Source organism: Pectinophora gossypiella, chromosome 5, assembly GCF_024362695.1.
Source record: "Pectinophora gossypiella chromosome 5, ilPecGoss1.1, whole genome shotgun sequence".
In the NCBI taxonomy this organism is placed as follows: Eukaryota; Metazoa; Arthropoda; class Insecta; order Lepidoptera; family Gelechiidae; genus Pectinophora; species Pectinophora gossypiella.
This window is the reverse complement of record NC_065408.1, coordinates 15,394,023-15,406,688: the sequence shown is the minus strand read 5'-3', so window position 1 is coordinate 15,406,688 and position 12,666 is coordinate 15,394,023. Positions and strand designations below refer to the sequence as shown.

The following is a 12,666-nucleotide window of genomic DNA, read 5'->3' as shown; positions in this document are numbered from 1 at the left end:
AATAGACGCAGTGTATTTAATATTTTGTATTTCTAATGCTTGGTCCTTGCAACAGACAAATTTAACATTAGCCAATGACCTTACAGAATTTAGTTGACAGCGTATTGCGAACGGATTGCATATCAATGCGATGCATATGCGATGCCTATCTTGTGCCTATCTGATTCGTTTATTTGGTTTATTTACTTATTGGAATCAGCACAAAACTCTTAATTTTATTCTATTTTTTTCTTTTTATTCTGGCATAACGGACATCAAACGATCTCGAAGTCATGAAATTAATGAATACGACAACGAAGTCGCGACATGCTTGCTTGATAGTTTCCATCTTTCCATAAAAAAGTAATAAATTGTTTAATTTGCTGGCAACATAGCAGTTATCTGTCTTTCGTAAAAAAAAATCGGGATCGAGAGATTCTTGTGATATGGCTGGAAATACAACCGAGGAAGTAGAGGTGGGTAGAATTTGATAATTCTCTTTGTAAATTACATATTCTACCCTTCATAACAAATTATTATTAAGTACTTACATTGTAAATCGGTGGCGCTGCTGATGTGGCTGCGCTAACTTTCACCGTAGCATTTGTTTCATGTTCACCGGATTATTCCTTGAATAACTGCTTCCGTATTAGCAGATAGAGTTAATTGCTGTGCAATAGACTTGAAACACTAAGTATAAGGTGTTTGAGTGTAGTTTTGAGAAAGTTGTTTAGGTTAGGATATGGTAAGGATGACCTGTGTTTTCAAGGGGTCGGCGACGACGGAGACCAAGAGCAACAACAATGAGGTGCCGCCAGAGTTCCTGATCAAGCATCCCCTACAGAACACGTGGAGCCTGTGGTTCTACGACAACGACCGGAACAAGACCTGGGAGGAGAACCTTATTGAGCTCACCACATTTGATACTGTCGAGGATTTCTGGAGGTAGGTCTCACGTATAACTAACCTTTTTCTAATATTTCTAATTAGTAATGCTTTAGCTTCCTAACACATATTGTTTTTTACTATAAACGATTTTGTTGTTATTAGGTCATCAGTTATCTCCCCATTTGGATACAGTTTTTCATTACCTATTACACAAAGTACCCTAAAAATTTATAAACATTTCATCCAATATAAACATGAATAATCTTGACAAATTGCCAAAAATAAACTAAATCAGATTATTGTGTCAATACTATTCTTAGAAAGTTGAATTTTATGGAAACCTGCAAAGTCTAAAAGGTTATCATTACAAAAACATAATCTTTTGATACCTACCTGCGTTATGTAGTGAATTATGTTTAATTTATGTCTGGTTGCCTTCAATGTTAAAAGAAACATTATGAAAAATGTATCTTGCGGTACACATTGATGGTCATTTTGACATTTGTCCCACTGAAATTCATCAAGTTACATATTAATTAATAATTTTGGTCTTTAGGTATAATGTAAAAATTATAAATCGATTTCTATTACAGATTGTACCACCACATCAAACTACCGTCAGAGTTGCGTCAAGGACACGATTATGCCGTGTTCAAGCAAGGGATCCGTCCCATGTGGGAGGATGATGCCAACAAGATGGGCGGACGGTGGCTTATCAGTCTCGAGAAGAAGCAACGGAACTCAGATCTCGACAGATTCTGGTTAGATGTGGTATGTTTGTCTATTGCTATTTATGTAACATAACAGCAGTGGACCAGCATGGTGTAGTATGCTCCATACTCCCGCTGGTTGATTGAGGGGAGGCCTGTCTGTGCCCAGCACTGGGATGTATATAGGCTATTTATGGTATAAATTGTATTCTGTTACTATTCATTCACTACCAGTGAACCTTATCAAAATTATGTACTTACTTGAGCCCTATTAGAATTAGGTACTTACTATGAGCCTTATTAGATCTGGTATTTACTATGAGCCTTGTTAGAATCAGGTACTTACTATGAGCCTTACTAGAATCGGGTACTTACTATGAGCCTTGTTAGAATCGGGTACTTTCTATGAGCCTTATTCGAATCGGGTACTTATTATGAGCCTTGTTAGAATCGGGTACTTACTATGAGCCTTATTAAAATCAGGTACTAATATGTACCATATTCGAATTAGGTACTTGCTATGAGGTTTATCAGAATCAAGTACTTACTTATTAGAATCAGGTAATCAAAAAATATACTTTTAAGGACAGCTCTTTCAGCTACAGTGAATGACTTGTTATTATCAGAATTACCACATTTATTTTTACATACTTACACATATGATGTCAGTCTCACATTCCTTCAGGGTGGGCAGAGCCACAAGTTACATTCATAGATCATAGATATCAAGATAAGACAGACAACCCACATCCACTCCCGTGGGGTCTGCACGGCAACCGTGCGAGGTGTATCGAGGGTCTCGGCGAATAGACGGAGCTAATGCTGTCTACATAGATAGACGTCGTACGGCTATTGGTCGAAGTTCTCGATATTATTAGCGCCGCGCGACGTTGCCATACCGCGAGGGCATAGAGGTATAGATGAACCTTCTAGTCAGTTATAATTTTTGTGTTTATCTTGTTGCAGGTCCTTCTATTGATTGGTGAAAATTTCGAGCACTCAGATGAAATTTGCGGCGCGGTTGTGAACGTCAGGGCCAAACTAGATAAAATTGGTAAGTTTTGTATAGCTGGTATATACTATAAATACACCTCTGGCTATCTCTTCGAGGATACAGGTGTTATTTTTATTTATTTTTTTAAATACACACACACACACACATATTCATATTATATGTATGTATAGTCTACTATAAAATATAAATGACAGTAAAATAATAAAATTACTCTCTGTACTATGGATACACGCATTCTGGACTGTGTTGCCATTTTCAAAAAATTGTTTTATTTTGCCAGGCATATGGACGGCAGACACATCGAAGCAGCACGCAAACTTGGAGATCGGGCGCAAGTTAAAGGAGCAACTCGGCATCCACGGCAAGATCGGCTTCCAAGTCCACCGCGACACCATGGTCAAGCACAGCTCTGCTACCAAGAATCTATATACTGTTTAGACCTCGCTACTCCACACCGCGCAACGGCTGCGAACAACGGTTGTGGAACCTTGTCAAATTGTAGTCGTTACCCATTTTATTTCCCTAAAATTGTGTTCAGTAGAGACTGCATAGATTCTATGTTCCTCGAACTTGAGATACACTCGCCGCCGTTGCGTCTATATCATAGATTTTTAAAGTTCTTATTTAACAGAAGTAGTATTGTTTAGGTTGACGTCTTGTCATATTTCGATGGAGCTTTGTAACATCTCTCGTCTGTACGGGCTATAAATTTAAGTCTGATTTTTATACTGAAGCTGTGCTCGAGTATGTTTGTTGATATGGTCACATAGGTGTAAGTTGTGTTTACTCATAATACGGCCCTATGCCGCCTCTTGTTGAATGCAAATTAGTATAGTATAATAAATATAAAGTTATAACAATATATTTTATACATTTTAACAGAACCGTATCATGTATTCTGCAACGCTTTAGGTATTGTATAACACGGCAACTTAATTTTCTGGAAGTTATGAAATCTCGCTCTGTAACAAACACTGTTAAATTTGGTATTTGTGTCTGTTAGTCAAAGAATATTTTGGTATTTTATATAAAAGTACTGGAATACCTGTGTCTTTCCTTTATTTACCGTCGTTCGTCAAGTTTTCCATATTTTATTTATTTTCATTATATGACTTATCTCGTCAGATAGTGGGGCCTATTCTAAGTACATTATTATGAGTACATTATTCTTCATTGGCAGGGGTAAATAATGGGTAACTATTGAAGTCAAATATGTACATCCAATTTTTGTTATATTTGCAATTTGGAATTTTTATATGGATTGCCCCGTATTGATTGGATATTAATATAGCCGGCGACAAGAGGGTGCACTACATCTCTGTCTACCCCTTTAACAATATTACTACGTAAAACAGTTCCGGGAGTCCCACGCCATTCTAGAAAGTTGTCCACCTTAATGCACATAAGCGGGGCGACAGTGGCGAGCGGTTGGTACTACGTGCGTAAGTAAGGTCATAATAATACACCAATACTGTCACTAGATGGCACCTATCTCCATACAAAGTAGAACAGAACGCAAATCGCATTGCGCATTTTGGTGCATTGCATGCGCAAGTTTTAATTAGAAGTAATAATAAGCCGTACGAAAAGAAATGTTTCAAATACATATTTTACGTACCTCTCTCTCTATTTAAGGGCTGCGCTCTTGTCGGTGGAGTAATCGCCATTCCTCTCTTCTTCCCGCCAAAACCTTCACCTCCCGATACGACACGACCTGCACTTTCTCTTTTATTTGTTTCATTTTACGTATAAAATAACTAAAATCCGCCAAATATTGCTTTAAGGTAATTTTTCTGGACCAAAAATATTCTCTGAACCGCCTTCAGTATTTTTTTTCAGCTAAAACTGATACGTGTAGCGACATCTATTAGTATATGAAACACACTAAAGCTAAAATACCTATATGGAAATAAAAGGGATCACAGGTACATGGTGCTAGTTTTGTAGGTTGCTTTGGCTTTGGCAACACTAAACGGGCATACTATGGGGATTTCCTGTGGGTGGTTCGGTTAGTCGTTTGTAAAACAATAACTACTCAGTGGGAACAATGAACAAGCAGTCCAGTCAATCAATTTACAAACAAGTGAGCGACGATAACGTACAACTCAAGTGCAACTGTATTTAAAAAATATTTTTTTTAAATGTCACAGCAAAAGGTCGAGGTAAGTTGTGATACCTAATTATCTACTTTATTAAAACTCGCAATCAGTCCCCTAATACGGTTGTCGGACCTATAGGTACCTGTACAGGTACCTTCTGATTTTATAGAGAACGTTTAGTAGCCAGTTTTACGATCTAAAGTAGGTAGGTGATTAAAACTAACCTCAAAAATAAAAAAAATAACGTTTAGTTTGACTGCGCGCGGCGCGGGCGCTCTAGTGTTGTAGGCAATAGGTAGTTAGATAGGTAAGTATGTAGTTTTTCGTACGTACGTACCTATACCTAACTAATTCTTTTAAAAAGAGTCAATCGTGTATCTATATGAAATACCTACCTATACCTACTTCAAACGTTTAGGTTTGCCTATTATGTAATTGACACATAGACCTACATTCCTATTAAGATATCAGATAGGTGCCATGACCGGTAGAGGACTGCTTTATTTTTGAATTTTTTGAAGTTTGTAGGTTTAAAAGGTTCGCATCCTCACCCAAAGATTTAACCTGTCTTTGCATAACATTCACTCCACTCATTCATATTTTTTTTCACTTATCACTGTCACGGACACTGATCACTGGTGATTGACCATTCATTCATAATAGTAGTAATCGCCTGTAGAGGTTTTGTCCTTGAAAGTGTTAACTTGCAAGGATTCAGTGAGTCAACACTTCAACAGTCAACACAACACACTGCGCTGGTTGACGTCACGTTTAAAAAATTATATCTAAGGCAGTCCTCACGCGGCTTTGCTCACTGATGCAGATTGCTAGGAAACCGTATGTTTTTAAACTTTGTAGACGGTATAGCCTACAATCGGCGATAAGCATCAACTTCTGCCGGCAGCAATTAGGTACCTACCTACCTACAGCACGATCACCGTTAACTGCTATCGACAACCGTAATACCGTATCATAAGTCTCCACGCGACGCGACGCCATAAGTTACGTGTTGGAGTAGGAACCTAACTAGCTACCTTATTTGGAATACCTAAATCTTACAGACAGACACGCCTGTAGTTTCTGTCAAGATGTACAGAAACTAGGCACATTTGGAATTAATTACCCGATACATAAATAATGAACCATATTATATGGGGACAGACACGCAGCAGATTCATGCTGGAGAGAAAAAAAACGCTTGATAGATTGATAGATACCTATAACCGCGGGCCCATAGATAACTACCTGGGCATCTATTAGGTACATATTCCATTGTAGGTATCTACATATCAATACCTACGCGTCTATAAAAGTGCACGGTGTGGTCCAGTGGTTGAGCGTTGGGCTCAAGATTCGGAGGTCCCAGGTTCGAATCCCTTTGATCCCTAATTTGGTTAGGACAAGCTGTAACCTGATTGTCCGAAAGTAAGATGATCCGTGCTTCGGAAGGCAGGTTAAGGCGTTGGTCCCGGTTACTACTTACTCATGTAAGTTAGTAGTCGTTACGTGAGCCATGTCACATGACGGCTCAATAATAACCCTGACATTAGGGTACAGTTATGAGCAATATCATGTACCTACCCACTTTAAAACCTTGTCGCACTATCATATTTAACATTTAATGCGACTTACGGTTTCATTTGCAAAAAAGTTAATGTGACATGGTTTCAAAGTGTATATATACATTATGTATATTAGTACTCGTGACCGTACCTCACAACCCACACGATAGAAGAAGTGAATAAAAGTGTTCATTGTGTATGACCCGCCTGTTTATAGCGCTATATATCTATGTATACATATATATCTATGTATTTATTATTAGTATAGCGCGCCATCGATACCGACTACCGATGATTCACACTTAGATATGAGTATTCATGTTCTTGTAATTGTAATTTAGGTCTTATCTCCTGAGTACTAGGATGTAGGTACCTAAGATACTCTTACTACAGTATGTAGGTTGTTACGTCGATCAAAGTTTGTTTTCCCGTACCTAAACTCAAAATTTTGTATTTTTTAAAGGGACCAAAAGTTATGGAACAGAAAACTCCAGTAGAGGTCCCCATAGAGGACATGAAGCATCCTCTAGAACACGCGTGGAGTTTCTGGATGTTCACCAACGACAAGAAGAAGTGGGAGGACAACTTGGTGGAGCTCACTACCTTTGACACTGTGGAGGATTATTGGTGGTAAGATGAGGAGGATATTAACGGTTAGGATCACACTAATCACTAGTGCTTCGGAGACTATTTTTTTATGCCTACCGCATACCGTTTCGCCGCGGGGGTAGTACTTATTACCTAATCCTTATTCTATGCCGCGGGGGTATTATGTCGGGCTCGCACTAACAAAACCCCTCGGTGTCTGTATCACCGCCGCGGTGGCAGAGCCACGGGCATGGTATAAGAAGACCAGGTATACTCAATCCTATGACAAGCCGCCATTGCTAGCCCATTGATGACGTAAGTGTTACTATTTAATTTTTATCTCCAACATTCTAAGGACGTAAACTTTATTATTGAAAATTAAGTGAATTACTGACTAATGTATTTAATTACTATTATTTGTCACATATATAAAAATCATTAAAACTGTACGTAAATCTTTTACTAAAAGTACAAAATTTCCTTGCAAAGTAAATTAAAAACATTGGATGTGGGTAATTTATTTTTTACGAAATGGCAACGCAGTGTCGGATGACGTCAGCTGGGCTAACCTTGAAATGCTAGCTGTCAGTTTTGAACATAACTGTAGGCTCTGCACGGTAAACGCGCCGCGCGCGGCTCGTATTATATCGAGGCCTTCGACCAATAGCCGTTTGACGTCCATCTACGTAGATAGCATTCGTATCGTTTATTGGTCGAAGCGCTCAATATAATTCGTGCCGCGCGCGGCGCGGTTGTCATGCAGAACCGGCTGGTCTTCTTATACTATGGCCATGGGTACCTACGTTCGCACTCGTCCGCGACTTGGCGGCGATTAGTGTTGCCTGATAATCGACTGTATATCGACTATTTTCGAAGCCCCTAAATAATCTAAATGTCGATATGCCTATCGAAACTATCGATATAATACGATATGGTGTAATTCGATTAATCGCTAATCTATTATTCGGCAACACATCAACAGATCAAACGCCCCCACCGCTTTGAAGGCTCTTGATAAAACCTAAGATTATATTTCTACTCCGCGTCGCGTCACCTATACATACATACGTATGTATAGGTTAGATAATTTGTTGAGAGGAATCCCCAAGTTGCGTGGATGTTTTCGCGTACCAGATGACAGCCCTCAGCATTTCCCGGAGGCAAACCTACAATGTCACTTAAATAAGTGTTATTTTTGCGCAGATTAACTTTTTTCGCACCCGCGGCACATACACGCTATTTCTGCATGTAGGGTCGACAAATAACGTAAACTTCAATCAATAGACACTAAGCTTTAATTTGTCGCGTTCTTGTAGACAATACACAACGTGTGTCGTATCTCGAGTGCAGGGTAGGTGTATGCGTACATTTTGGTTTAGACTAAACATGACTGAAGCTCATGACTATACTCCCAATAGCATTTGTAAGCGTGGGTACTCAGTTCATGGATGTACCAGCCGAGTTATTATAGACGTGAGTCACATAACAATTAACATTACAGTTTGTACCACTACATGAAGTCACCGTCGGAGTTGACCATGGGTCAAGACTATATGATCTTCAAGAAGGGGATTCAACCGATGTGGGAGGACGCGGCCAACAGGCGCGGCGGAAGGTGGCTGATCAGTCTGGAGAAGCGGAAAGGGGAAATGGACCGGATGTGGCTAGATGTCGTAAGTTCTTCCAGTACTCTGTATTCTCGTAAGGCCGGCATTTTCAGAGTTATGTGACCTAACGTGTATTGAGCTGGGTTTCCCTTCGCGGGTTGTAAGTGCAGACAGGCAGTCGCGTAAAAATCTGGACCTGTCAAATCTTGAGGATAGGTTAGCGGACCCTGTGAAATACGGGATAACACTAGATACATGTTATAAGAAAACCAGGTATGTTCAAAACTGACAGCTAATATTTCAACGTTAGCCCAGCTGAAGTCATCCCGCACTGCGTTGCCATTTCGTAAAAAAATACTTAAATTATCCACAACTAATGATTTTATATTTACTTTGCAAGAAATAAGAATTAGAATAAAATAAATTTATTGCCAGTAACAATTTACATTTGCTATATAAAGTAGGTAATTATGAATATTACGAATACGGGCAAAAGGAAATGGCTCAGCTTGTGCTGCGATGGAGCCATGCTATGGCGCCATCCAGCGCTGGTTTTCAGTCATTTCCTCTTCCTGGGATATCGTGCGGAAGTAATTGCAAGGAAAGTTTGAACTTTTAGTAAAATATTTACTTACAGTTTAATGACAAGTAATAGTAATTAAATACATTAGTCAATAATTTACTTAATAATTTTCAATATTAATAAAATTTACGTGCTTGGAATGTTGGAGATACCAATTTATGGGTAACACAGTGGTAACACTTATGTCATCAAAGGGCTAGCAATGGCGGCTTGTCATAGGATTGAATGAGCATATATATCTGGTTTTCTCATACCATGGCTAGATAGAGGATGATGATGAATTATAATGGCCTCAGAACAGATAATATACCCTTTGCCAGCGATGTAACATTTCAACACGCCTGTATTCCCTAAGGGGTAGGCTGAGGTGTATTGTATTTGCCAGCGAACAGAAAAGGAATGACCAATTCCATCTTAGTGCTTCAACACCAAGTGTGTCAATTGCTCATGGAACATTTTACTTTATAGCAATGTCGTTAGAATGTGTTTGAATTTCAGGTTTTACTTATGATCGGAGAGAATTTTGAACATAACGACGACGTATGCGGTGTTGTAGTAAATATAAGAGGGAAATGTAAAATTGGTAAGTTAAACATAATCACTACACGTGCCGGTAATCTCTATCAGGGAACCCACATAAAAGAAAATCTATTAACACTTTCAAAGACAGAACGTCTAATGACGTTCCGATACTAAGGTGTCATACTATCTATTATGAACCATCAATGACCCATGGTCTCTGCCCGTGAAAGGGTTAAGTACACAACATAAACAGTCTAATTATATACGTCCGACTGCTGGCCACAGGCCTCCCCTCAATCATCCGGAGGGGGTATGGAGCATACTCCACCACGCTGCTCCACTGCGTGTTGGTGGAGATGTTTTAACGGCTAATAGCCGGGACCAACGCATTAACGTGCCCTCCGAAGCACGGAATCATCTTATTTGTTCAGACAATCAGCTGATTCATGCCTGTAAAGTCCTTACCAAACAAAGGACAGTCTCACAAAGTGATTTTGACAATCGGATCTCCAGAGAGAGAGTTTTTTTATTAAGTAATAAAAAAACAATATTTTTGTTATTGAAATCGAGAGGCACTTATTTCAAAATTGCTATAGAATGTATTCCCCTTATGTATCAGAGGAGATAATTCTAAACTTAATTTTAAATAAGTAGGACATTCTACGGTTGAACGTAAATATCTCCAGTCCATGTTTTGCCGACACGTGACTGCTCACCTCAATATCCGCTTGATACGTGATAATTATGGGCGTGGGTTTATCACCATCAATATACAGGGTGGCCCAGAACTTCAGGTTCAAAATGAAAAATTAGATAGAGGGGCTCATTAGCTACCAGAAACACCCCCATGTATGTTCAGCAATTATTTACGGTTTAGGAGATATGACCCATTTTGTACCTTTTTCTAGATTTTCTACCTTACTTCAGAAATAATCATTTTGTCGCTATCCCTTTCTTAATAATTATTTTATTTTACTTCAGAACTATGCCTAAGGATGTGTACCGCTCAATCAAAGATAAATCAAAGTCAAATCAAGTATAAAAAAAAGTTATCGGAAGTCAAAGTGAGAATTCGACCAAAATTGTTACAGTTGTTAATACTTCGCCGAAGAATAATAAACACATGAGATTGTCATGGACCATGAAAGTATTTCTAAAAACTGCTCCATTTAATAGGCTTTTAGAAACATCAAAAAAAAGTACCCTTAATAAAGGCATAAAACTAAGTAATTAACCCTCAAAGATTGCAAGACAGACAGATTTGAAGGAAAATTTGACATTCTCATACAATGTAGCTGCTTCTTTCTAACGTTGTTAAAGGTGCTCAATGACAGATTTTATTTTAGTATCCAATAGTATGAATCACCAACAGTGTTTGGGAACAACTTTTTCCTTGAAATCTATGTACCTTCATTAAACCACGAATACCAAAAGTGACTGCAAGTTTTGTCTTCGGATTGTTGCTATGTTTACCCTGTTAGCGATTATAAGCGTGATTTTTATTTACTTTTAATTGAAAATATGTCTTTGAGCACCTTTAACAACGTTAGAAAGTAGCAGCTAAATTGTATGAGAATGTCAAATTTTCCTTCAAATCTGTCTGTCTTGCAATCTTTGAGGGCTAATTACTTAGTTTTTTGCCCGTATTAAGGGTCCTTATTTTGAATGTTTCTAAAAGCTTATTAAATGGAGCAGTTTTTAGAAATACTTTCAGTGTCCATGACAATCTCATGTGTTTATTATTCTTCGGCGAAGTTTTAACAACTGTAACAATTTTGGTCGAATGCTCACTTTGACTTCCGATATATTTTTTTTATCTTTGATTTCACTTTGGATTATCTTTGATTGAGCGATACACAGACTTAGGCATAGTTATGAAGTAAAATAAAATAATTATTAAGAAAGGGATAGCGACAAAATGATTATTTATGAAGTAAGGTAGAAAATCTAGAAAAAGGTAGAAAATGGGTCATATCTCCTAAACCGTAAATAATTGCTGAACATACATGGGGGTGTTTCTGGTAGCTAATGAGCCCCTCTATCTAATTTTTCATTTTGAACCTGAACTTCTGGGCCACCCTGTATAACATACTTATTGTTTTTTTCAGCGGTTTGGACAGCAGACGCTTCAAACCACAAAGCCTACATGGAGATTGGCAGAAAAATAAAAGATGCTTTGGGGCCATACGCGAAACTTTCCTATCAACATCATAATTCTTCTAAGAACATACATACTATGTAGGTAGGCTACTATGTTATTTGTCCCTTTTTGTCTTTTTTGGGTAGGTACTGTAACGATGTGACTATTTAACGATGTGACTTTGTAACGATGTGACTTTGTAACGATGTGACTTTGTAACGATGTGACTATGTAGCGATGTGAGTGTATAACGATGTGACTATGTAACGATGTGACTATGTTATGTAGTAATGTGACTTTGTAACGATGTGACTATTTAACGATGTGACTTTGTAACGATGTGACTATGTTATGTAGTAATGTGACTTTGTAACGATGTGACTATGTAGCGATGTGAGTGTATAACGATGTGACTATGTTATGTAGTAATGTGACTTTGTAACGATGTGTATTGGAACGATGTAACAATGTGACTGTTTAGTAATGTGACTTTGTAACGATGTGAGAATGTAAACATGTGCCTTGAAGAAGTCACATCGTAACAGTACTTACCTACTTTTACTTTACGTATCGACGTGATAATGATTATATTAATTAAATTGTGATTTAAGATTAATGATTAAAACTGAGAAAATGAAAATATTATGATTGAATTAATTAGGTACCTACTTTTACTTCATGTACTTATCGACGTGATAGTTGATTGTATTACTTGAATTGTGATTTAAGATTAAACTGTATTCTGAGGGGATAAAAAGGCCACATCAAAGCAATTCATCTAAAAAAACAATATTGCTATTTGGTGTTTTGTTTGCATTGCGCACTTACTTTTGTATGCGCAAATGTCAAATTGCAATATTGTTTTTTTATATGAATTGCTTTGATGTGGCATTTTTAACCCCCCAATTAATTATGATTAAAACAATGTGCCTTCGAAGTATATTGGTGCTCGGAATTTGAGTAAAAATATATC

At 37.9% G+C, this 12,666-nt stretch overlaps 2 protein-coding genes across 3 annotated transcripts; both read left to right on the top strand.

The window, feature by feature from the left end:
* The first annotated feature begins 312 nt into the window (after positions 1-312).
* Positions 313-3,636, top strand: LOC126367098 (eukaryotic translation initiation factor 4E-like). Its single transcript, XM_050010503.1, has 5 exons — positions 313-455; positions 749-924; positions 1,461-1,638; positions 2,544-2,631; positions 2,873-3,636. The coding sequence occupies exons 1-5, from the start codon at positions 426-428 to the stop codon at positions 3,028-3,030; spliced, it is 630 nt and encodes a 209-aa protein (XP_049866460.1). The 5' UTR covers positions 313-425; the 3' UTR covers positions 3,031-3,636.
* A 935-nt stretch (positions 3,637-4,571) lies between these two features.
* LOC126367104 (eukaryotic translation initiation factor 4E1-like) lies at positions 4,572-11,883 on the top strand. 2 transcript variants are annotated; one of them, XM_050010509.1, is made up of 5 exons: positions 4,572-4,754; positions 6,717-6,883; positions 8,343-8,514; positions 9,530-9,614; positions 11,662-11,883. In XM_050010509.1, the coding sequence occupies exons 1-5, from the start codon at positions 4,734-4,736 to the stop codon at positions 11,793-11,795; spliced, it is 579 nt and encodes a 192-aa protein (XP_049866466.1). In that variant the 5' UTR covers positions 4,572-4,733; the 3' UTR covers positions 11,796-11,883. The 2 variants fall into 2 exon arrangements, with proteins under 2 accessions (XP_049866466.1, XP_049866467.1); XM_050010510.1 differs by lacking the exon at positions 4,572-4,754 and adding an exon at positions 4,978-4,998 and having other exon boundaries at positions 11,662-11,827.
* Positions 11,884-12,666: the final 783 nt, after the last annotated feature.